Genomic DNA, 26679 nt, shown 5'->3' with positions numbered 1-26679 from the left:
GCAGAAGGCCCTGCACTGTGGCAGTGGATAGAGGTGCAGCTTACTGCATCTCTCCCCTTTTCATCTGTGCCCACAGGTGATCAGTACCTCCCCCATCCCAAACACACGTCTGCCGGCCTTCACGTCTCACTGTTCTCTATGAACAAATGAGGAGGCTGTGGGACCTGAGAAAGGGGAGTCCCGCAGCCTGACTCTCACACAGTATTTTCTCTTGATTCTGAGTAAGTTGTTTTGTTTATTTGTTTGTTTTTTCAAACTGACCATTTGGAAAAAATGCCTTGGTTATCTGTGGTTTTCATGTCCTTTCCCTGCTCCGCCCCGCCTTGAGTGGGGTAACTAATTTTGTAGCCTATGTAAAGTGTCTAAGTGGCCCAGGTAGGAGGGAGAAGGCAGCCATCCTGAAGGACCACAGGATCCTTATTACTGTAGTTTGGCTTCAAAAACCAGTTGAGTTTTGATAGGAATAATCTGAATGGAGAAAGCAAACTGCTGAAACTAACATTCCCTGTCCAGCCCTGTTCATATGAAGAGTTTGGTTCTTCCCCCACTCTTGAACGATGACATTCAGACTAGGCATTGATGTTATGGTAAAAAAGGAAGGTATATATATGTATATATATGAATACACACGTATATATGTGTATGTGTGTATATATGTGTATACACACACGCACACACACACACACACACACAAAATAGACAAATCCAAGGCTGTGAGGTGAACGAGTGGCTGAGTTTGGAGTCCACAAAACCAAAATCCATGTTGAACAAAGTGCAGTCCGTATACAGTGACTTTTTGGATAACCTGTGTGTGTCTGTTGTGTGTGAGCCCGCAGCCCTGTTTTCCTGTGACTACACTTTGAACGGCAGCCTCTCTGCTCACGTTACCCGTGCGTTTGGAGCAGGCGCAGCCCTCTCAAGGTAATTTGTTTTACGCATTTACTGTTTACTGAGCAAATGTCTGACTGTGCGCTTGGGTGTACCCAGCAGCGCTGTCGGCGGCAGTCCCCACGTTTGCCAGAGATCCTGTGCTCCAAGTAGAGGTTTTACTTTACCCATCACTGCAATTTGCACATTGCTCCGTGGACACTCAGAGGCCTGTGTTCTGCTCCCTGTAAATGGAAACGTGCTCTGAGCCTGTTTGCCTCCCTCAGCTGCTCCTGACCCTCGGCCTCAGCCCCCGGGGGTATCCACAACCGCTTGGGACAGAAGGCCAGGGTGGAACCTCCGACAGAAGCTGGACTGGATCTTCAGTGTCCAGCTTGGACTGGCTGTGGCCCAGACGTCAGCCCTGCCCAGAATTGCCAGGAGGGTTTGGCGGCCACCACAGTGCCGTAGGGCTTACCTCCCTCTGCTGAGGTCCAGCGCGTGGCTGATGTGTGGTGAAAGTGGGCAGAAATGTGCCACAGCCCTCAGATGCCTTTCCTGCCACCTTTTGGTTTTTGGTTTTTGTTTTTGTCTCAAACAACTCACTGAAGTGTCTCAAAGGAGATCAAGTTTTACCAAAATGAACCCTGCTTGAGTTAACTGGTCGAAGGGATGGATTCTGGCCCTCTCAGGATTCCTTCTCCAGTCAGAGTGGGGAACTGGTCCACGTGTTTACTGCTGGGTTCACTGCAGCATCCAACCCAAAAGGCATGAAAAGAAGAAAACGCAACGGGTGGAGCTGGGCTCGAGTCCAGCGTCACAGTCTGGCCCCTGCTACATGAGGCTGCCCTGCCTCATGACGAAAGACGGAAGTAGGGAGCTGAAGGACTTGGGAGGGGGCCGGGGAGATGTGAGGGAGTCTTGTGTTCCAGGTGAACAAGAAGAAAGGGGTTGGTCGAGGGTTTGGTGCTACAGTCGGAAGATTTGCAAATGCTAACACATTCCCCTGTGAGGCACATCACCTTTTGTCAGTTATTGTGAATATGTGTATTTTAAGCAATAAGATTCAGTTGGTCAGACTTTTCTGGGCAGTCTCGGTGGCGCATTTCCTGTGCTGTGATTGTTCTGAAGACGGAGTGGCTCTAACCACTGTGAGAAGCCCAAATAAAATCGATCCCCGAAAAACAAAACAAAACAAAACAATAAGCAAATGTAATTTAAAAAAGACACCGCTGGGAATTCCCTGGCGGTCCAGTGGTTAGGATTCAGCACTTTCACTGCCGTGGCCCAGGTTCAATCCCTGGTTGAGGAACTAAGATCTTGCAAGCCATGTGCTGTGGTCAAAAAAAACCAAAACCAAAACAACTCATTATTTACAATAGCATAAGAATATATAAGGTATTTAAAAATAAATCTAAGAAAAGTTGAGCAGGACCTGTTTGGAAGAAATTATCAAACTTTACTGAAAGTCATTAAAAACACCTAAGTAAATAGAGAGATATGCCATATTTATGGATTCAACATGGTAGAGCTGTAATTCCAACTCTCCCCAAACTAACCTTTAGAGGCAGTGTAACTCCACCAAAATCCCATCAGGGTTTTTAGAGAAAACTGACAAACTGATTTTCTTAATTGTATATGGGACCTCACAGGCCCAAGAATTAAAAAGACATTCTAAAGAAAAAGAATAGGGTGGGGAGATTTCCCATATCAGTTATTAAGGTTTATTACAGAGCTATAGTATTTTTGACATGGGGTATATGTACATGTGTAGATAATAGACTATTTGAGCAGACTAGAAAGCCCAGAAACAAATTGCACATTTAGGGAAACTTGAGTTATAACAGAATGGGCATTTTTGACTGCAGAAAAAGAATGGACTATTTAATAAGTGATACTGGAAAATAGGATATCCATTTAAAAAAACACATCTATGGTCAAGAGCAAACTTTAAAACGTTTAGAAGAAAATACAGAATGTTTTTTTGACCTCAGAATAGGAAAAGATCTCTTAAACCAGACACAAATGGTACAACATATATTTTAAAAGATGGATAAGTTTAACTTCAGAGTTAAGAACTCCTGATCACCACAGACATGATAAAGTAAGTAAAAATACAAGTCACAAACTTGGAGAAACATATTTCTAAAAAAGGATTAGTATCCAAAGTTAGAAAAATAACTCCTCCAACTGAATAAGTAAAGGACAAATAATAGGAAAATTAGCAAAAGACATGAACTGGCATTAAAAAAAAAGAAACATGAAAGGTACAAAAATATATGAAAAGGTGTTCAAGTTCACTAGTAATCATTGAAATACAGATGTTAATTTTTTATCAACTAGATTGGTAGACATTAAGAAGTCTGATAATACAAAGTGTTGGCAAGGATGCAACTCATCCAAAGTTCTTATACACTGCTGATCAGTGGTATCGAAGTACAAATTGATAAAAATCCCCTGTAGAAAACCATCTAGCATTACCTCTTAAAGTTGAATATACATATTCTCCACAAACCAACAATTCCACTCCCGTATATATACCAGGAGAAATATAAAAGAATGCTATTGTGGCATTGTACATACAAGCAAAAACCAAACAACTCAAATGACCACAGCCTGGAGAATTATCACAAAAATTATGGCATAGTCACAATTGAATATTATAAAGCAGTGAAAAGAATGAATGAATGAACTAGAGTTGCATCCAATAATATGGGTGACTCTTAGAAACATATTAGTGAGTGAAAGAAGCAAATTACAGAGGATTGCATACATTATTATATTATTTTTATAAATCTCAAAATAAAACACTATTTACAATAACAATGCACTATTTAGGGATGCATACCTATGTGATAAATCTATTTTTGAAAAAGCAAAGGAGGGAATTCCCTGGCAGTCCAGTGGTTGAGACTTGGCACTTTCACTGCTGTGGTCCGGGTGCGCAGCCAAAAAAACCAAAAAGCAAAGGAGTGATATAGAAAATTCAGGATAATGATCACTTCTGGGAAGGAGGCAGGAAGATGATTTAAAGGAAAAACACACAGGTAGATGCACTGAAATGGTAATGCTATATGTTTTAAACTGGGTAATGGATTCATAATAGTTCATTTATTACTATGTTTCATAACTAATATGTTACATATCTTCTTTTGAATGTATCAAGGGACTTCCCTTGTGGCCCACTGGGTAAAAACTCCGCACTCCCAACGGAAGGGTCATGGGTTTGATTCCTGGTCGGGGAACTAGATCCTGCATGCTGCAACTAAGAAGCCCACATGCCACAACTAAGGAGCCTGCATGCCACAATGAAGATCTTGTGTGCAGCAACTAAGACCCAGCGCAGCCAAAATAAATAAATAAATATTTTAAAAAGTATTAGACTTGATGAAGGCAGGGAAAAGAACAATTTTCCTGCACTGCAAGTATATTATCAGAAATCCAAAGTTCTTTGGCATACAGAACTCATTGGCTCCAGAGATCACTATGTGTTCGTGGGGGTGTCCTCTGAAGAGCCGAAGAGGGAACAGCTTAGAGAAAGCTCATTGGAAACTCTTGCTTGTCCATGCAATTCTTGGTTTCAGAGGGGCAAAGGGCTTTCCTTCCAGATAAGTCAACCCCCAATGAGAACAATTCAATGGCAGTCATGAAATATAACATGGTAGTGGAGAGCATGAATTCTGTAGTCAGTCCCTCTGGATTTGGATCCTGGCTCTAATAAAGTTTGGTGATCCTGAGCAAGTTACTTAACTTTTTAGAGCCTTGGTTTCCTCATCTGTAAAATGGGGATAATAATACAATAATCCTATGACGCAGATGTTGAAATTAAATAAATAAGTGTATGTAGGACACAGCACAGTGCCTGGCACTTAACAACTGCTATATAAGTGTTTGCTAGTATTATCCTCCCTGGGTTTACTATGTTCCTCATTTCTTGCACCTTTTCTCTTGCTATGGAGTGTCTGGAAGTCAATGCTGTTTTACTTTTTCATTCAAGTGGAGTTCTAGAGCAAACTCTTCCCATATCACAGTTGTGCAGTATTGATAGTGTGTAACAGCAGCAGAGAGGGGAGGCTAAGAAGTTCCACAGTTCAAAGTACTGACAACTACTCTGGGTTACATACAGTTCATTTGGTGCTAGAAATGTAATAGATATTCAATGTATGATACGACTTGAAGAAAGGATTCCAGTTTAAGCTTAGCCTGTGTGTGTCCCAGAATTTAAGTGTCAAAACAAGTCTTGGGACTTCCCTGGTGGTGCAGTGGATAAGAATCCACCTGCCAATGCAGGGAATGCGGCTTTGAGCCCTGTTCTGGGAAGATCCCACATGCTGCGGAGCAAATAAGCCTGTGCACCACAACTACTGAGCCTGCGCTCTACAGCCCGCGAGCCACAACTACTGAGCCCACGTGCCACAGCTACTGAAGCCCGTGCACCTAGAGCCCGTGATCCGTAACAAGAGAAGCCACCACAAGGAGAAGCCCGCGCGTGGCAACGAAGAGTAGCCCCTGCTCGCCACAAACTAGAGAAAGCCCGTGCGCAGCAACGAAAACCCAACATAGCCAAAAATAAATAAAATTAAATCTTTAAAACAAACAAAAAAAACAAGTCTTTATGATGGTTGGGAATTGGTCTTCCAGACATTTGGTTTATTTCTAATTAGAAATTTCCCTGGTGAAAAATTCATCCTAAGGGAAGAGATAGTCTAGGTTGTGGGTTTAGCTAGAGTCAGAGCAGAGGTAATATTCTGACAATACAGTCTCTATGAGGTAAAGTGTTTTTTGACCCACCTCTTCTGAGTTCCCTCAAACCTCAGTCCTAGGGTATGGGAAATTCTCCTTTATCGTTGCTCTTGTCACTTGATTTTACCTACAGACTTGTGTGGTTTGGGAACTAGAGATTACAAACAGATCCGTCTCTATTACTATATGAACTCTATCAACTTTCAATTTACTTTCAATGCACCACTTACCATTTAATAAGTAAAGCACAAAAACTAGGTTCTGTGGGCATAAAAAGATATATAACAAGGCCTGATTTCTGTCTTTAGGAAACTTACAGTCTGGTATGGGAGATGACATATTCATACAACTGTGACACCAGTATTAAAATGATAAATGCCAGAACAGAAGGTAGTAGGCCTCTGTGAAATTGTCTGGCCCACACTTCCCCTCCTGTCCATCCATATGGCTATTGTGAGAGCTGCCGTGTTCTGACATGGCTCCACCATGCTGGCTGCCACAGTTCAACAGTCTGGGGTAGACATCCAAGCTGGGCCAAAGCTCTTCTCTTGAATTTTTGTAACTGGAATGGGAAATGCATCCTGACACTTACTAGGTATTCAATATGTACTTGCTGATAATTGAGTTGTAGTGAGAAAAGCAATTTCATTGCAGTTTTAATACCATGCCTGTGTCTTTATCCATTTGTATATACCTCAGATGTCACTTTCTAGATATATTTCTTTAATATCTCATTACATTTGCAGGCATGTACCTTCTCTTTATTCATCATTACAGTCCCTCAAAAAGGTCATATTATTTTACCCTGGTACTTACGTATCTCACTAGACCCTTTACAGTCTGGATAGTTCATTAATTTCCCAACTTCTCTCCATTATTGCATTTCAAGAGACTTGTGTTTCTATCATTTATTCTCCTTACTACAGATTTCTAGCTATGATTTTATATACTATGTAAACCATCTCCATTTTATAAAGTTAAAGAGAAAAATAAATAAAAATATATACCTCCTGAATGAAAATAAATAATTCCAAAGCAATCGCTGATAAAAGTGTGAAAGGAACCCAAAGGGAAGAATCAGGAATGTTTCACTGAAGAGGCAAATACCTGAATTGAATTGAGGCCTGAGAATGAGTAGGAGTTTACCAAGCTGATAAACGTGGGAAAGGGGAGAAGCAGGAGAGAAGATAGTTCAAGTACAAACATGAAAGTTTAAGGGAGGACAGCATAGTATGTTTGAGAAACAGTAAGTGTTCAGTAAGTATTTGAGATGTATTCTCCCACCGAATGGGCAGAAGCAGTAACCTAGGGGCCTTATATGTCACTTTAAAGACTCTGGACTCAACTTTGCAATCAGTGGGAAGCCATTAAAAGCTTTTAAGCATGGAAATTATACCATTAGATGGTGGTTTTAGAAATATTAGACTGACAGGAATATGGAGGGTGCACGAGACAACAATTAACCTGAAATTCTTCCATTAATATGAGCTTCTAGAGGGCAAAAATCTCAAAGTTTTTCTTTTTTTTCTTTTTGTGACTTCTCGCAACATAGATTAACACAGTGCCCACACCTAGTAGGAAATGTTTGTTGATGTAGAGACTCCAGTGTCAGAAGGAACACTCTGCTCCTCTTGGGTGATGAGAATGGACAGGATGACCCTTGTCTGATTAACAAACTCAGCTGGGGTAGGATTAGTCATAGAAGTCTTTCTACAGGTGATCGTCAAGCTCAATCTGGAGGACGGAAAGTACACTCCAAATGAAGGAACAGTGATAGAGACAAGGAAGCATGGGAACTTTTGGGGAAATACTGCTTAATTCAGTATGTTGGAGCTGACAATACATGAAAATGAAGGGTATAAAATCACAGAATCTCAGAGTTGGAAGGAACCTTTAAAAGTAATCTTGTCGCATCAGCCTTCTAATCATTCCTGCAAAGCCCCTGGGGGTAGGGTGAATTTAAAGGTACTGGTGTGGCATATGCTCAGGTGGCAAAAACATGGGACTGAAGTTTAGGCGTAAAGAAGAGCGAGATCTTTAGAGCTGATAGTCACCCAAGGACAGGATAGTTGAATCACAGGAGTAGATGAGATGGTCAAAGAAGAATTAGAAACAAGTGAATGTCTGCATTTATGGTGGAGGAAAGAGGTCAAGGAACCACAGATGGAATAGTTACAAGTAGGAAAACTAGAAGAGATGGGAGAATTTCAGGGAGGGGGCGGTTTGCAAACAGCCTTGTATGCTAGAGAGGCACGGACAACCTTCAATGTCTGGAAATTTGAAAACGTCAAGTTATCTTTGATTCTCCTTCTCCTCTAATTACATCTGAATTCCTGAACTTTGAATCAAAGGTCTCTAGTTTACTCATTGAAACTTCTCACTCATAGCTGCCAAATTTCAACAAACTAATTTTGCCCCTGTTAGGCTATCTTTCCTCTCTCTCCCTTAAAAAGTAAAACACATTCTTATTGAGAAGAGAAAAGAAAAAGGATGATGTTGTTTTGGTTTCAAGTATGACATGTATGTTCTTGGCTTTTATTTTCAAATGTATGGATCTGATCCAGGTTTTATAGGGTCTGAAGTTTATACAAGTTGGAGGTCTCTCTTTAAGAAAAAAAAAGATTTTTAATACAAAATTAGGTTTAAAGTTTTTAGAATGGGAAAAGATCACAATAAATTATTGGAGACTTGGATGTTCAGTTTCCATTCTTCTGAAAACTCTTAGATAAAATAGCTTTTCTTGACAGATACAAATGACAGATAAAGTGGTAAATTCAAGATCTGTTTTCCAAAGAGAAGAACTGCCCTAGAATTTTTTAAAGTAGCACTTAAGTTCCTGTTTTGTTTGGGTTGAATAGCAGCACTGCTCGGGACTAGCATAGGGAAAAAGAGGTAGGGCCTGAATCTATCGGTTTATGTAAAATTTGGTCTTGCTAAAATAAGAAACAGAATAACCGTACTTACTTACAAATCTATAGCAATGTCAGTCCCTCTTTCACTTAACACTTTCCAGAAAGATCAATCACCTTCTCCTTTCCTTGTGTTCTCTTCCCAAGTCACTTAATTTTTCCCATCTGTAGTGCCCTATATTTCTTTTCTGTTTTTAAACATTTTTATTGGAGTATAATTGCTTTACAATGGTGTGTTAGTTTCTGCTTTATAACAAAGTGAATCAGTTATACATATACATATGTTCCCATATCTCTTCCCTCTTGCTATATTTCTTATAAAAAAAACCCCAAAAACCAAAAATCCCAAAACTTAAAAAGACCCAGATTCTTTCGTGGCCATAAGTTTAGTCTGAAGGGAGAGGTGATGGTGAAGAACTACAATAATGAAGATTTCTTAACGATAATCCCTAAAATCAAAGACTTCCTCTAGCTAATAGGACTAACAAAAGTTCCACCTAATTTGCCTCAAACACGACTGTGCCCAAGATATCCCCTCTCAAATGAAAATTTCGCTTTTCAAAAACTCTCTAAGGAAAAAAAGCTCTTTACTTCCCTCAGTCATATCCCTAGTATTCCCCAAGCTTGTAGAAAGGTGTTATTAAATTCAGAAGAATTGTTGGAATTATTCCCATAAAAACTTTACCAGGAAGGTAATACAGGTAGTTATTTACCTTTTGAGAGAGTGATATCCAAGGCTGGCTGTTGGTAGGGCAGTCTCCTCCTACTCAAGCACATCTCTTGGCAGCCTCTCCTCTTTTCATCAACCCCTTCTTACAAAAGGAGAGTGGTTGCTGGCTCTCTCCCTTCCCCACTCCCACACTGAACTCAGAAGCGTCATGAATAGTTCAACTAAAACAGGATCAAGTTTCAGACACTCCCATAGTGGGTGAGAAAATGATCCCACTAGATTAAATTGGAGCCTAGATCAGTAGAAGTATATTTCCACAACTCTAGTAGGGCTGGGGCAGCCAAGGTTAATGGCTCAAGTAATACCTTTTAAGTAGGATCACATGGGTGGTAGAAGTTGGGTCAGTAGCCAGCTTTTTTGATCTCTGCGATGATTCTCTGCACTAGTAGCATCACCTGAGAAATTGTTAGAAATGTGAATTATTGAACCCCTATTCCAGCTTTAATGAATCAGGAACTTTGGAGGTGTCGGCACCTGTGTTTTAACCAGCCCTTCTGGTTACCTGCAATGCTCAAGTTTGAGAATTACTTGCCAACAAGATCAGTGAAGCTCTAAAATCTCCCCTTTTCCTCAAAAAGAATTTACTTAGGACATTTGGATCAGAAAAGTCAAAACTATTTCACTTAGCATTAGTTATTATACATGTACATACACTTCAAATGCAAAATTTACTGCTATTTCCTCTTAGGTTTTATTTGGTTCATTTAAAAAACTTCCATAGGATGTGTGTGTGTGTGTGTGTGTGTGTGTGTGTGTGTGTGAGAGGGAGAGTGTGTGTATGCTTATAAGTATACAGAATATTTCTGGAGGGACGCACTCCAGGGCTTCAAGGTGAGAATTGGGTGGCTTATATTGTACCATGGGCATATTATCTAGTCAAAATTAATTTGTTTCAATTAGACAAAATTTTAAACTATCATCACACCTTAAAAAAGTAACTATCCCGAAAGATGTGCTATATTTAATAAATATTTACTGAATGCCTACTGTGTGTCAGTCACTGTGCTGGATCCTGAGGACAGAATGGAGAATGAAGTGTAGTCCCAGCCCTCAAATTTTTATTTTCCCAGAACACTAATTATAGCAATTAAAAAATATTTTCAGTTTCCAAATTTCTTTTGAACTTGCCCGTACCATTTCAAATTGTGTGAAGGAACTGAGGGAAGGTAAGCGTATTATCTCTTTCTTTCCAGGAAAAACTAAAACCTGAAACAAAACCACTCACTATAATAGGTACCATCTATTTAGTGATGCACCTTAAAACAAAATTGTTATATCTTTCTGTTTTGCATAATTATAAGTGTAATGTAAAGTCATAGTACATTCAAACATTACAGACATACACACCAAAAGGTAGAAATCTCCTATTAATCCCACTCTCTAGAGATATACTGTTAACAGTTTGGTGGATTTCTCCAGCTTCAATTTCTATATTTACCATAATTTATTATTATTTACAAAATAATACTTATTTTATGCTTTTTCATTTAACGGTATATCTTGGACATCTTTCCATTTTAATACATATAAATCCATTTCATTCTTTTTAATGGCTGCTGAGCACGCAGGTACTCCATTACATAGATATCCCATGGTCCATTTTCTCTATAAATAGGCATTTGGGCTGTCTCAAAAAATCTTTTTAAATTAATTAATTTATTTGTTTTTGGCTGCATTGGGTCTTCGTTGCTGCGCACAGACTTTCTCTAGTTGTGGTGAGCGGGGGCTACTCTTCGTTGCAGTGTGTGGGCTTCTCATTGCGGTGGCTTCTCTTGTTGCGGAGCACGGGCTCTAGGCGCGTGGGCTTCAGTACTTGTGGAACGTAGGCTTCAGTACTTGTGGCTCACAGGCTCTAGAGCTCAGGCTCAGTAATTGTGGTGCGCAGGCTTAGTTGCTCCGTGGCATCTTGCTCTGTGGGATCTTCCCAGACCAGGGCTCGAACCCGTGTCCCTTGAATTGGCAGGCGGATTCTTAACTGCTGTGTCACCAGGGAAGTCCCTTGAATTTCTTATTATTATACCAACATTGCAATGGATATCCTGTACATATATCTCTGGGTACTTGTGGAAATATTTTGTGGGATGCATTCTTCAAAATATTAGAAATATAAATGCTGAGTTACAGGTTATGAACATCCAGAATTTTAATAGGTATTGCCAAATTACACACTAAAATGGTTATAGCAATTTGTGCTTCATTCTTGTTTTTTTAACGGTGTCACCAATATAGATTACTTTCAATCTCTGAAATACTTGTCCATCCAACAGGCAAAAAATAATATCTTAGTTTCTTAGAAACTTGCATTTCCCTAAATACTATGGTATTTGAAGCTCTATTGTTTGAACATCTTTTGTAGATTTCCTGTAACCTATCCTTTCCCTTCTTTTAACTGGGCTATTCATCTTTCACTTACTGATTTGAAGAATATATGAATTCTTATATATTCTTATATATATACATATACATATATATTAAAATATATTTTTACTTATAACTTTTTTTGATTTGTGCTTTTCCTAGTTCCTATCCTCTACCACTCCCAATCCCTCATATTTTTTGTGTGTGTTATAAATTTATTTATTTATTTGTTTTTGGGTCTTCGTTGCTGCGCACGGGCTTTCTCTAGTTGCGGTGATCGCTTTGTTGCAGTGCTCAGGCTTCTCATTGCAGTGGCTTCTCTTGTTGCGGAGCGCAGCTCTAGGCGCACAGGCTTCAGTAGTTGTGGCTCGTGGGCTCAGTAGTTGTGGCACACGGGCTTAGCTGCTCCGCAGCATGTGGGATCTTCCCGGACCAGGGCTCGAACCCATGTCCCCTGCATTGGCAGGCGGATTCTTAACCACTGCGCCACCAGGGAAGTCCCAATCTCTAATTTTTGAATCTGCTCTTTATCAACATCAGCTTCCAGAATTCAACCTCTTTTCTCAGCCCAATAACCTCTTTCTGGCTTCTCTTGTTTCCCTGAGCAGTCTCACCCCCTTCCAGACACTTGTAAACTATACTTCTTCTGCAGCTCTAGAATCTTCCATTCTCAAGATACTGATCTAATTTGTCAGTCATTTCTCCAATTCTGGGTAAATTGCTCTGTTTCCTTTCTTTCCTCAGGCTTCTGAGTATTGGCAGAGAAAGTAATTACAATGCTCCATAGTTTCACGAAAATTTATGCCTTCTCACTTTGGGCTCTCAGAGCATTTGACAATCTTTGTATTATACTTTTTTTTTTTTTACATCTTTATTAGAGTATAATTGCTTTACAATGGTGTGTTAGTTTCTGCTCTATAACAAAGTGAATCAGTTATACATATACATATGTTCCCATATCTCTTCCCTCTTGCGTCCCCCTCCCTCCCACCCTCCCTATCCCACCCCTCCAGGCGATCACAAAGCACCGAGCTAATCTCCCTGTGCTATGCGGCTGCTTCCCACTAGCTATCCACCTTAAGTATTCATACTTTTTTATCCATACACTTCCTAACCAATTGCCTACAGCTGTACAGCTACAACCAACACCATTTCTACCTCTTATTCTCAGTGGAAGTTTCAGCTATTATTTCTCTTTGAACATTGAAGCCATTGCACATGTGTTGTCAATTTCTCTTTCTTCTAGTTCAAAATGTTTATACATTTTCAGTAAAAGGGTGCCTTGGTTTTTCCGAGACTAACACTTCCGCACGCAGCCCAACCTATCTCCTGGTCTCTACTAAGATCAGTCTTACTTGTTTTCTTGAGCATATATATTTTATTGCATTTTTAAATTGTATTTTTCATTTGCCCCTTTCCACAAGCTCAGTCTGTAGACATATTTTTATATCTCTACCCCTACCCTATGCCTCACCCCAAACTAATGTTTGATTATATTCTCTTAATTGCCATATTTCTTGAGAAAATGGTGTATGCTAACAACCTGCCTGTATTTACCCACTTTCTATTCACGTCTCACTCATCTGAACTATGGGTTTCATTCCTTCTACCTCCCTTAGGTTTGTTCATCCTCATCTCTGAACATATGATGCTGTTTCTCAAACTCTTTTATCTGGAAATTCCTTTGGCTTCCATTGCCCTGTTCTTTCCAGGTTGCCTCTTCCTTCTTCTATAACCTGAAACAGGCATTTCTTTTTTTTTTAATTGAAGTACAGTTGATTTACAATGTTGTATTAGTTTCTGATGTACAGCAAAGTGATTCTGCTATACATACATATATATATATTCTTTCCCATTATGGTTTATTACAGGATATTGAATAGAGTTCCCTGGGATCTACAGTGGGACCTTGTTGTTTATTTTATATATAATAGTTTGTATCTGCTACTCTCAAACTCCTAATTTATCTCTCTTCCCTTTCCCCTTTGGTAACCATAAGTTTGTTTTCTATGTCTGTGAGTCTGTTGCTGTTTTGTAAATAAGTTCATTTGTATCACATCTTAGATTCCACATATATGTGTTATCATATGATATTTGTCTTTCTCTTTCTGAATTACTTCAGTATGATAACCACTAGGTTCATTCGTGTTGCTGCAAATGGTATCATTACATTCTTTTTTTTAATGACTGAGTAGTATTCCATTGTATATATATACCACATGTTCTTTGTTCATTCATCTGTTGATGGACATTTAGGTTGCTTCCATGTCTTGGCTATTGTAAATAGTGCCGCTATGAATATTGGGATGCATGTATCTTCTCGAATTATAGCTTTGTCTGGTTATATGCCCAGGAGTGGGATTACTGGATCATATGGCAACTCTATTTTTAGCTTTTTAAGGAACCCCCGTACTGTTTTCCATAATGGCTGTACCAATTTACACTCCCACCAACAATGTAGGAGGGTTTCCTTCTTTCCACACCCTCTCCAGCATTTATTATTTGTAGACTTTTTAATGATGGCCATTCTGACTGGTGTGATGTGATACCTCATTGTAGGTTTGATTTACATTTCTCTAATAATTAGCGAAGTTGAGGATATTTTCATGTGTCTGTTGGCCATCTGCATGTCTTCTTTGGAGAAATGTGAATTTAGGTCTTCTGTCCTATTTTCTTTTCTTTTTTTTTTTTTTTTTTGCGGTATGCAGGCCTCTCACTGTTGTGGACTCTCCCGTTGCGGAGCACAGGCTCCGGACGCGCAGGCCCAGCGGCCATGGCTCACAGGCCCAGCCGCTCCGCGGCATGTGGGATCTTCCCTGACAGGGGCACGAACCTGCATCCGCTGCATCAGCAGGCGGACTCTCAACCACTGCGCCACCAGGGAAGCCCTTCTGCGCATTTTTGATTGGGTTCTTTTTTGTTATTGAGTTGTATGAGCTGTTTGTATATTTTGGAAATTAAGCCCTTGTTGGTCGCATTGTTTGCAAATATTTTCTACCATTCCATAGGTTGTTGTTTCATTTTGTTTATGGTTTCCTTTTCTGTGCAAAAGCTTATAAGTTTGATTAGGTCCCATTTGTTTATTTTTGCTTGTATTTCTATTGCTTTGGGAGACTGACATAAGAAAATGTTGCTACAATTTACATCGGAGAATGTTTTGCCTATGTTCTCTTCTAGGAGTTTTATGGTGTCGTGTCCTATTAAATATATTTAAGTCTTTAAGCCATTTTAAGTTTATTTTTGTGTAGGGTGTGAAGGAGTGTTCTAACGTCATTGATTTACTTGTGACTGTAACAGGCATTTCTTGAGGTGTTCTTTGTGTCCTTTTTCTTACCTGTTTTAGTTTTTGTGCTATCATTCCTGCAGCCACAAGTCTCTTGTGGCTGATGTACAAATTTAGGTCTAGGTCCTATCCTCTCTTTTGCACAGATGTCCTGTAATTCCATACGCTTAATAAGCATTTTTACCTGGTTTTCCCACCAAGCAATCCAACAACTGAACTTCAACTGAACAAATCTGAACTTCCAGTTAGCATCTGTCTCTGTCATTGATATCATCCAAAAGACTTCTTTGACATCACAGCTTCCTTTCATTCCATATACAATTACATGGTAGGCCTTGTTGATTATTCTGTCACAACAGTATTTGTGGCAATCATTTTCTTTTCAGTTCCATTGACCTATGTCAAGTCCTTGTAATTTCTCCCCTGGATTTCTGAAAAAGTAGAATCCACCTAAGTGGATTTCCTGCTTATAGTCTCTCCCCTCCCCAAAATAACCTGGATCAGTGTTCCTTAAAATTTTAACTTCGAGAAGTAGTATTTCCAGATAAAAGATGAATATTTTTAATTATAAATATGTCACATGCAATATTTAGAACACACTGATACTAAAAATTTATTTGTTGTTTATCTGAAATTCAAATTGACTGGCCAGCTTATATTTTTATTAGCTAAATCTGGCAACTCTATCTGGAGAGACTAAGTAAAACTGATGTATCTGCAGACCACCATTTTAAGTAATTAAAAAAACTGGCTTACCATGAACTTACCAAAAAACTTGTGATAGTTAAAAATTTAATAGTAGTAATGGTAACTGTTTAATATTGGCAAGCTGAATACACGTGCAATAGGGCAGGTTTCACAATTGACTTCTTAATTTTTATTTCTACTAAAATTAGAAAATCTAAATGCACAATGAGCTTGTCAGATATTGCAATGAGTGTTAGGTGGCTACTAGATAATTCCGAACAGTTGAATCTAGCGTGGATCTAGCATCATGAGGAGCTTCTAATTGAAGACAGCCTTTAGTAGTGTTAGATCCTAAGTAGAAGAGCATATGGCAACCTAAAAAATTGAAGTTTCAAGTTGAGAAAGAGTAGGAGTTGTATTCAAATGCATGGATTGCATTCAGCTCTGAAAAGCATTTTTTCCATACAGTTGCAACATTTGGATGTGGTTGAAAATATGTTGAATAATGTGTCATCCATTTTTTTCTCTTAATAAGAAAGAAAATTATCATGTATTGGGAAATAATAAACTCCTGGAAGTAAAGGCATTTGCATAAAAGTCTGGTTTTCTTACAAAACCCTGATACTTTGTTTTTTTTAAAAAAAATTAATTTATTTATTTTTGGCTGCGTCGGGTCTTTGTTGCTGCGCACAGGCTTTCTCCAGTTGCAGAGAGGGTGTGGTACTCTTCCTTGCGGTGCATGGGCTTCTCATTGCGGTGGCTTCTCTTGTTGCGGAGCACAGGCTCTAGGCGCATGGGCTTCAGTAGTTGTGGCTTGCGGGCTCTAGAATGCAGGCTCAGTAGTTGTGGCACACAGGCTTAGTTGCTCCACGGTATGTGGGATCTTCCCGCACTAGAGCTTGAACCCGTGTCCCCTGCATTGGCAGGCGGATTCTTAACCACTGCACCACCAGGAAAGTCCCGAAAAATCCTGATACTTTGTTCCTAACATTAAAAATCATGGCATTTAGAATTTGAAGTAATAATTCAGGTTAATAAAAAAAATGAAAATGTTGCTCAGATAAGCCATTTGAACAAGTCTACTTGGAAAAATTAAAATAGTTTTTGTTAGCATTATTTGTATAGTAAAGAAGGGATTTTTACTCTAGCCCTTATTTAGAAACTTGTGAGAGCACCTTCCCCATTACTGGCCTCCATACTTTATTGTGGAAAAAGCAGTGTTCTAACATTTGCCTGTTTCTTCTCAATGATTATGCTTACTGGCTGCTATTACTATATACATAGTAATATGTTTACAGTTTACACTACTTTGTTATATGTTGAATCAGAATCAGGAGAAATATTGTTTGACTACCAATGTTCTCTGAATAAAACACGAAGTGGACTGACATTTTGCTTATTGTAGGAATAATATCCTTTGTACACCCAAAGCTACAACCCCATCAGTTTTTTTTGCGGGGGTACGCGGGCCTCTCACCGCTGCGGCCTCTCCCGTTGCGGAGCACAGGCTCCGGATGCGCAGGCTCAGCGGCCATGGCTCACGGGCCCAGCCGCTCCGCGGCATGTGGGATCCTCCAGGACCGGGGCACGAACCCGTGTCCCCTGCATCGGCAGGCGGACTCTCAACCACTGCTCCACCAGGGAAGCCCACAAAATAATTTTTTAAGTGAAAATTTTTCTAAATGAAAATGTCTTCTTCTATAAGCTGAATTTTTAATGATAAACCAAACAGGAAATTTCTGGGCATCTTTCCTTGTGTACCACATATACACTGTGAAATGATTCATATTGTGTATATCAGTGCATCCACTCATAAGATAAACGTCTGTTTAGCAAGTACAGGGTGATACTGCCCTTTCATGTTGTATACCATGATTTTGTATGATATTGATATTTGATTAGGGATTTTTGCCTAGAGCTTGTTATACTTTCTCCAAGCAAAATATTTATTATTAACTGTGTAGCTAGTTGCACAAGTTATCTCTGAAACAAAGTGACCTTTACCATTTTTTTTAAAAAATGAGGGAAGTAACTTGATCTTTTTTTATCCACAAGTTCATCTATTTCATTCTGGAAAACATTGCTTTTATTCCAGAAAAATACATTTCTTGGCAATGAAGTTATTGTATTTGGGTCAAAACTGACTTGAAGGCTTTGATGGCTTTCCAAGTCATTGACAGAATTTCCTAAACAGTCGAGGTGTATTGGGCAAGGGACAAATGGATGCTAGCCCAATAAAATCCAATTTTTAGATCTTCATAGCTGTACTTCCTATTTACTGTTTATTTTTTGTTGCTTGGATCAACTTACCACATTTAAAGCCACATAATGATTCATATTCTATATCTGCACTGCAGTCTTGTTTAATAGCTAGCTACCTTTAACACGTAATTTGAATTGAAGTACTTGTTACCTTTTTTCACCACTACTTCTAATGCTTCAATGTACTTCATTTGAGTGAATGATTTTTCTCTTTTTGGTGAATTGGAAATATAATACAACAAAATGGTAACAAAGAAAAATTTAATTTTAACAAATGTAAACAATAATATATGAATTATGTTAAAATACCTTGGTTGAGATAAACTATACTGATAACTAAATGAGGGAAATGGATCTGTGTAATCTTTGTAGTACATATACAACCTACAAGAATTCAAAGATGCTCAATAGCATAATGGGATTTCTGTTAAAATTGGAATAAATTTATGTTAGACAATTTGTGAAAGATGTGTGAAGAGGTAGTACACTGTAGTGCTAAAACAGGGGTATGGGTGGAATATAGTCCCAGAGTCAGCCTTCTTCAGTTTGCCTCCCGCAACACTACTTACCAGCTGGGTGTCCCTTGCTTAACCTCTTTGCTTCTGTTTCCTTATCTGCAAAATGTAAATAATAGAATCTACCTCACAGTGTTGTTATGAGGATTAAATAAGTACTTATAAAGCAGTATGGACAGTGTCCGGCTCGAAGTGCTCAATGCTTCCTATTATTAGAAAATAAATCTGTGCAATCATCTTACCACTTCTCTACTAAAAACTTGTCACTATGTCCCTATCGTTGATCAAAGGAAGTTATCCCACTCTTAATCAAAATACATTGCCTCCTGTTTTGGCTGTCGGTATCTCTCCTACCAGACATAAGCGCTCAGATCCTCTTACACTACCAGTTCTATAGCAGGCATTCAAAACTTGCTGAACTTTTTCCCACTAGGGACAAAGGTCCTTAAAAGAGGAAAAAACTAGAAAGGATTACAAATCACGAAGTGAAGTTTAAGCAGTAGGGCACCTAAAGAAGATTTACAAAACAAATCATCTGCAGAGTGGCCAACCAGGCGAATCCACCACCCAGCGAAGCTTTTTAGTAAAATTATTTTTCACTGACGTCACTCGATCGCTGACCTCTAAGGTAGAAGAGGCGGAATTAGAGAGACAGCTGGACTTCTTCCTCGCCCTCCCTCCTCCACTGGACTGGCTGGCAGCTCCGTGGCCAGCCCTGCTTCTGGTCGTTTTGCGATTCCATTGGTCAGTTTTCCCGAGGAGGCTGGCCTTGGGGATGACCCCGCCCCCTCTAGGGGCGGGTCTCTCCGTCGTAGGGGCTGGGGATGGTGGGGCGGGGGGCGGTTGCTGCAGCCGCCATCTTGGATTCCGCGGTAGCATTGGCGGCAGTACGGCGCCGCGTCTGGGGAGTGGCTCTCCCCTCCCCCTCCCCCCGGTTCCTTGGCGGTGGCTCCTCCCACTGGGGGGGGGGTGCGGCGGCGGTGGCATCTACAGCTATGGCGGCAACTACTGCTAATCCCGGTGAGGAGACGGAGGACTGGGGTGCCTCTCAAGGAGGAGGGGCTGAAGGGGTTGGCAACTGGGTAGACCCAGCGCTGAGGGGCCGTAGTTGGGGCTGAGGGCGCTGAGACGCGTGGAGGTGGCTACGGGGCGGTGGGGGAGGGGAGTGACCTGGGGGAGGGGAGTGACCTGGGGGAGGGGCCCGCCCCTGGGGAACAGGGGAGACCCGAGGTGGAGGGAGGGAGCAGGCGGGTGGGAGTTGGGGATTCCTTGCCCCGAGTTCTGTTTGAGCAGCTGTCCGTGCGGGGCTGGCCCGCCTCCACTCTTGTGGCGGCTTTCTGGTGTGCGATGTAGTCCTCTTTCAGCCTTCTGCCCACTGTGGACCTGCTTGATGCCGAATAACTGTGGGCAGTGTGGCTCGTTTTACTTTAAAGGTAGTTGGGACTCATAGGATCATGTTGCTGTTTAGCTGAGGTGTTACTTCCAAACGTTTAGATTTTAAATTTTAAAAATCTTTGAATTCATACTCAGTTTCTTAAAAAAAAAGAAGCTGTACCTCCTCCCTCCCTATCCGAGGGCTATCCTTTGAAACTTGCGTTTATGTATTAAGAGGTGCCTCTAGTGTCATTAGCTGCTGAAGGCAGAGGTTTGTGTAATGTTTGAGTTACAGGATAGATCTTGCCAACAGCAAGCATCCAGGACCCAGGTTTAAATCTTGTTAGGTGGGTCAAGGCAGTTCCCATTCTTTAAGAAAAGTTCAGTTCATGCTATTTCTCAATGAACATCTCTTCTAAAGTGGGAGCTTGAACGTTAAAAATCTAGTCAGTCATGTCTAAAAGATGGAATGGGGTGTAGTGCAGCAGCAGGTCTAGACAGATCAGGTCTTCAAATTCCTAGTCCCAGTCCTCTTTCCAGTACATTACAGTTATTTCTCCCTAGGAAGTATTTCATTTAAGGGATCCTAGTTTACTTTGCTGACCTTGGCTATTCCCCAGAAATCCTTATCTTTGATAGCCTTAGAAAAGAAGTGAGAGGTGGGGGTGAATAACTTGAAAATATGGTAGTGGGAAGGATTCACTGCTGTTCCCTTGTTAAAACTTAAACTGGATTTTTTTTCGTGTCTCTGAAAGGCAGTAGTATTTTACAGTACTCAGCTTTTGCTATTACAATTGAATCACTGAAATTTACTGTCTTTCCTACCATGTTTCTGGGAACAGACCTATTTAAAGAAGTTAATTTGTCACATCTCAATATCATATTTTTAAATCTTTTAAATATTTTAAGAGGAAAAGGAGATAAAGTTAATGGCTAAAATTGCATTGCAGGAAGTGCTGAGTGATGGAATAAAATCAGAAAGATGCTATTATTATGGCAGACCTGACCTTGAAGTAAAATAACCTGTTAACTAGGGAGTAAATAAACAAGATTTTAAACTGATAACACATTGCAAAATACTTATATAACCCTAGTCAAGTTGCAAAGCATTTCTCTTATTAAGAGGTGGCCTGGGTAAAGAAGTTTAGTGCATATGTCAGAAGCTTTTTTCCCAGCAGTGTGGGTTGGGTTGCTTTATTTTGTTTTGTTTTTTAAACAACAGTAACCAGAATGACAATCTCTTGACCACATTTTCATTAGCTGATCAATATCAACTTAAAACTGTAAGCAGAAAATAACATTCATTTGTGCAGAATCCTTGCTTATGATGAAACAGTTACTTTGTTTATTGCCCTTTGGCAGCCTGCTTCTGCAGTTTTTAGGGTTCTTTTTTTGCGGACCTCTCACTGTTGTGGCCTTTCCCGTTGCGGAGCACAGGCTCAGCGGCCATGGCTCACGGGCCTAGCTGCTCCGCTCGGCATGTGGGATCTTCCTGGACCAGGGCACGAACCCGGGACTCTCAACCACTGCGCCACAAGGGAAGCCCTAGGGTTCTTTTTCGATGTTGGATAATTCTCCCATCTCTTACAAGTTATTGATCCCAAGTTCAACACATGATAATTAAATTAGAAAGTGCATTTTCTTCCTTCAATTCTTGTTTTGCCTCTTTGTATCAAAAGGAAGAGATCATAGTTGCATTGTGGAGTTTTGATAGCCTGTTCCATTTTGGGAAATGAGGACCATAAATGTAGGGACACAGGGTGGGAATGAACTGTGCTCAGTGAAAAGAAAGTAAATGGTTTTCAGGTCAGAATTCTTTGTTGCATGGTCAAACCTTTAATCCTTAGAGTCATTTTAAGGACTAGGGACATCAGACTGATTTCTTTGAGTTTTTTCTACTTTGTCATTTTGCTAGTTAAGTTTCCCTATGGTTCTTGTTTGTTCTGTCCTCACATATGTCTGCAAAGAATTTTGGTAATAATTATTTAACTCTTCTAAGCTTCATTTAAGTTAATCCTTAGTGTTAATAACAATACTTGATCATTTTAGTTGTATTTAGAGTTTGATTTAGAGACTGTTGGTGTCCTTTCAGGGTCTTGCAGGGGACCTGGTTCCTTTGCATTTTTCTCTATGTCTTAACATGGTGCTGGATCAAAAGAAGAGTAAGATATAGTTTATACTCCACAATCTAAGAGTTACGTTGAAGTAATAGTTCTAATGTGGTGGTGGCTTTTTTCTGCGTAATTGATAATTCTTCATATTCTATTATTTTTCACTAATTCTACTTAGCAGTGGCAAGATAAGTGAGTGGGTGGGTGGTCCATGAAGTCTTAGGCTATATCTTTCTTGTCTACATAACTAAACATTTTGAGAAACATTTAAAAAATTGCACGTGTGATTTGTAATGTATCGGCTAAGGCACTGTTTGGGAATAGATTAGTTATTTGATTTATAATTCAGTATTCAAACCAGAGATGTGAATGAATTTTTAGGAGTGCAGTTTTCTTCTTCCTTGATTCTGGTGTTCTCTTTCCCAGGGACCTCTTTTTGTGGTATTAGGTACCATTTATTGTGGGTAGAGAACGGGTAGAAGGCAAAGGAAGGAACACACTTGTTTGGGTTTGTAAGGCTGACACTTAGGAAAACTTTTTTTTTCCACATAATTTTTACCTTCATAAATTATAGTTTTTAAAGCATCAATTAGAAGACTTCTTACCCATTACCTTTACTTAACCTTTTTCAGATACAGGAAAATAGGAATTTATGCAGTATAAAATTACAATGCCAAGATACTTTAAAAATTATATTCTATTGCAAAAACCTATTTCAAAAGTGTTTAAATATAGTTTACTAATTCAGCAATTGAAATACAATTAACATTTTTGAAAAAGAACCTTAATCCATATACTTTTTATGCTGTTCGAATTGTGGCACCAAACTGAATCTTTTCTGTTTTTTTAGAAATTAAGAAGTAGATACTTCTGCATTCTTGGAACTCTACTTTTCTTGTTGTTTTGAAATAGTGGTCTCTCACTTTACTTTTTTGCATTCCAACCCTACTCCTCTACTCAAACAATCCACTAACAGATGAGAATATGTTGTTTCATGGATGTTTTGTGAAAGTCTTTTGTGGTTGTCTGCTATGGATGACTTTCTTCTAAGGCAGTAACAGTAGGGATTTCCACAGTACCAAGTGGTGGTTGATCTTCAAAAAACTAAATTGCAACACTCAAGGAAACTAAACACTTTTTCCTTGATTTTACTTAGGTTATGACATTTGGGGCATATTTAATTTCAAAACTAGTAAAATTTGAATCCTTAATTGTAGAAACTATCTTTGGAACCATCTTTTTTTTTTTCCCCTTCAGACTATTTACAATATTTATTTTAAATGTTAATTCCCTGGCGGTATAGTCCTGTATAGAGGTGCAAGGGTGACATTTCTGTCAGTGTTATCCAGTGTCTCTGTGGTTGTATAGCTGATCTTATTTAGATGTAACAGTAAAGGATACATTTAAAGCTCTTGTGATATGCAAGGCCTGAGCTCAGTGGAGTCTATTTGGGCCCATCACCCACACCCAATGATAGGCCCTGCCTGTACAGCCATCTGTTTTTAAGAATGCTGCCTAATATGCCATGATGATTTCAATAAGTAGACATCAACGAATATTGGAGTTGGATTCAAGGTAACTCCTGTCATTTTACATGTAAGAAAACAAACCTAGAGAGAGGAACTGGCACATTTATTAAACATCTATTAAGTTCTTACTATATGCCAGGCTACACTTTCCTGTTTTGTTGGCTATTCTGTATGTTAGAAACCATCTCTTAGTTTCCAAATAAATTCTCTAAATTTGCATCTCTTTTCATCATTTCTTCATTTTGTATTTGTCCCTTCACATTTTCTCTAGTTGAGTAGACAAACTAAGTTTATGACTTCAACAACTTAATTAGAATTTAAGTTCCATGAGAGTAGGACCTTTACCTCCCTTGTTCACCACAGCACCCTACTGCTCCCAGGGGTGCCTAGTACGTAGGACTACAGTTCAGTAAATGTTTGTTGAATAAATGAATGTTGTAAAACCTGGCATTGGAGGTTCATATCTTTATGCACTGTTAATATGAAAATACCTTTGAAAGGATAACACTAATTAAACCATTAACAACATGAATTAATTTATAATAGCTAACAATAATTATATGCCAGATATTGTTATAAATATATTACCTCACTTAATATTCATATATTTATCTCATTTAATATTTTTCTTTAAAAAAAGTTATTTATTTTTTTATTTATTTTTTTAATTTTAGCTGTGTCTGGTCTTAGTTGTGGCGCACAGACTCCAGAGCGCACGGGCTCAATAGTTGTGGCATGTGGACTCTCTAGTTGTGGTGCAGAGGCTCAGTAGTTGCGGTGCGCGGACTTAGTTGCCCTGCGGCATGTGGGATCTTAGTTGCCTGACCAGGGGTCTAACCTGGGTCCCCTGCATTGGAAGGCGGATTCTTAATCGTTGGACCACCAGGGAAGTCTCCTCATTTAATCTTTACAAGACTCCTATGAGGTATATATTAATATTCTTGTTTTCAGATGAGGAAACTAAGGCACAGAGTGAATAATTAGTTTGTCTGAAGTCACATAGCTAGTAACGGGTAGAGACAGTTTTTTTGGGGGGTGGGTAGAGGCATTTTGATTGCTGGCAGTCCGTCTACACAAATTTTTTTTTTTAGGAGTTTTTTTTTCTTTTTTTAAATTAAAATATAGTTGATGTACAATATTATATGTTTCAGGTGTACAACATAGTGACTCACAATTTTAAAGGTTATATTCCATTTATAGTTATTATTAAATATTGGCTGTATGCCCTTTGTTGTACTATAGATCCTTGTAGCTTATTTATTTTATATATAGTAGTTTGTAGCTCTTAATCCCCTACCCTCATCTTGTCTCTCCCCTCTTCCTTCTCCCTACTAGTAACCACTAATTTGTTTTCTATATCTGTGAGTCTGTTTCTTGTTTGTTACGTTCAGGAGTATGTATTATTTTTTAGATTCCACATATAAGTGATATCATACATTGTTTGTCTTTCTCTGTTTGACTTATTTCACTTAACATAATACCCTCCAAGTCCATCCATGTTTTTGCAAATGGCAAGTTTCATTTTTATGGCTGAGTAGTATTCCGTTGTATATATGTACTACATCTTCTTTATCCATTTGTCTGTTGATGGACACTTAGGTTGCTTCCATATCTTGGCAATTGTAAGTAATGCTGCTATGAACATTGGAGTACAAGTATCTTTTGAATTAGTGTTTTGTTTTGTTTTTTTTGGATAAATTCCCCCGAGTGGGATTGCTGGGTCATATGGTACTTTAATTTTTAGTCTTTTCTGGGAAACCTCCATACTGTTTTGCACAGTGGCTACGCCGTTTTACATTTCCACTAACAGTGTCTGAGGGTTCCTATTTTTCCACATCCTCACCAACATTTATTATTTGTGGTCTTTAGACAGTATTCTTTTTTTTTTTTTTTTTTGCGATACGCAGGCCTCTCACTGTTGTGGCCTTTCCCGTTGCAGAGCTCAGGCTCAGCAGCCATGGCTCACGGGCCCAGCCGCTCCACGGCATGTGGGATCCTCCCGGACCGGGGCACGAACCCGTGTCCCCTGCATTGGCAGGCGGACTCTCAACCACTGCGCCACCAGGGAAGCCCTAGACAGTATTCTTAATTACTAAGTTATAAGACTTTCTCCATTGTGACTTAAAGTCACTTCCTACAGAAATGTGGCACAATGGATACTTTTTGAGGAGGAGGAGGGTGGGGTATTGTCTTTTTTAGTAGATGAAGAAGGTGAAATACCACGTCCAACAGCCAGGATGGCACAGTTGCTTGGATGGAGAAGTGAGTGCAAGGTGCTGAAAAAGTTGCTGGAAGAGTGTTGCAGTTCCTAAAATTGTTTCTATAACTTCTTGCATTCTTTCTTCATAGTTGTTTTTCACCTCTTTAAACAACTTTTACTGGAATCCTTAACTCTTACTGGAATCCTTCTCCTAGTTTTTCATACCCCATTATTGTCCCTTTTTGATGAACTTCTTGAATTTGGCTTCAGAGACACTGCATTGCTTGTTCTTTCTCACTGACTCTTCCTTCTTTGTTCCTTAGGCCTGCTCATTTTCTTTTTCTTGTTCATTATGCTTCTCCTTTTCTAGTCTCACTCCTGGGACTGGAGCTCTTAATTGATTAATTAATTAGTAAGCCAGTCAACTTCCTTCATTTCTATTTGCCCACCTACCTGCCTCAATTAAACATTTATTTGGTAACTACTGTATCTCCTTCCCTCATTTATCTTTTATATATTGAAGACTCTCTAAAATTTTTATTCCTGTCTTCTCACATAAGCTTCTTTTCCTGTATTTTCATCTATTTAAAAAAAAACTTTATTTGAATAACTGTAACATGTTATTTTTATATATATATATATATATATATATATATAGTCACTAGTATTTCCTTCAGATCTGCTGACCTTCCTAATTTTTCTGTATCTTTTGTGACTATTGCAGTTTTTCCAGTTCCCCAGGTTAAGCAATTAGATGTGTTTGGATTCTTTTATGTATTTATCTGATTTGTTATCACATCTTGTTTTTTTTTGCATTTAAAAAAAGCATTTTTAAACATATAAGGATATTAAAACATATAAAACATTTTAACCATATAAAATATATACCCAAAATAGATGTATTTATTAATTTTTTAAAATTGATCTTTATTGGATTATAGTTGCTTTACAATGTTGTGTTAGTTTCTGCTGTACAGCAAAGTGTATCAGTTATACATATATGTATATCTACTCTTTTTTAGATTCTTTTCCCATATAAGTCATTACAGAGTATTGAGTATAGTTCCCTGTGCTATATAAGTAGGTTCTTAATTAGTTATCTGTTTTATAT

The 26679-nt window shown here is 39.1% G+C and overlaps 1 protein-coding gene across 3 annotated transcripts in view; it reads left to right on the top strand.

Annotated features, from left to right (window-relative positions):
- Positions 1 to 19230: 19230 nt before the first annotated feature.
- ARNT (aryl hydrocarbon receptor nuclear translocator) overlaps positions 19231 to 26679 on the top strand; it is a 62536-nt gene continuing 55087 nt past the window's right edge. For all 3 annotated transcript variants that reach the window (XM_060029496.1, XM_060029493.1, XM_060029487.1), the window contains exon 1: positions 19231 to 19374. In XM_060029496.1, coding sequence (XP_059885479.1) covers positions 19350 to 19374 — 25 coding nt within the window. In that variant the 5' untranslated portion in view covers positions 19231 to 19349. The remainder of the gene's footprint in view (positions 19375 to 26679) is intronic.

The sequence above is a fragment of the Delphinus delphis genome, chromosome 1 (genome assembly GCF_949987515.2).
Source record: "Delphinus delphis chromosome 1, mDelDel1.2, whole genome shotgun sequence".
In the NCBI taxonomy this organism is placed as follows: domain Eukaryota; kingdom Metazoa; phylum Chordata; class Mammalia; order Artiodactyla; family Delphinidae; genus Delphinus; species Delphinus delphis.
Note: the sequence above shows the minus strand (reverse complement) of the source record. Positions and strands in the feature narration are given on the sequence as shown.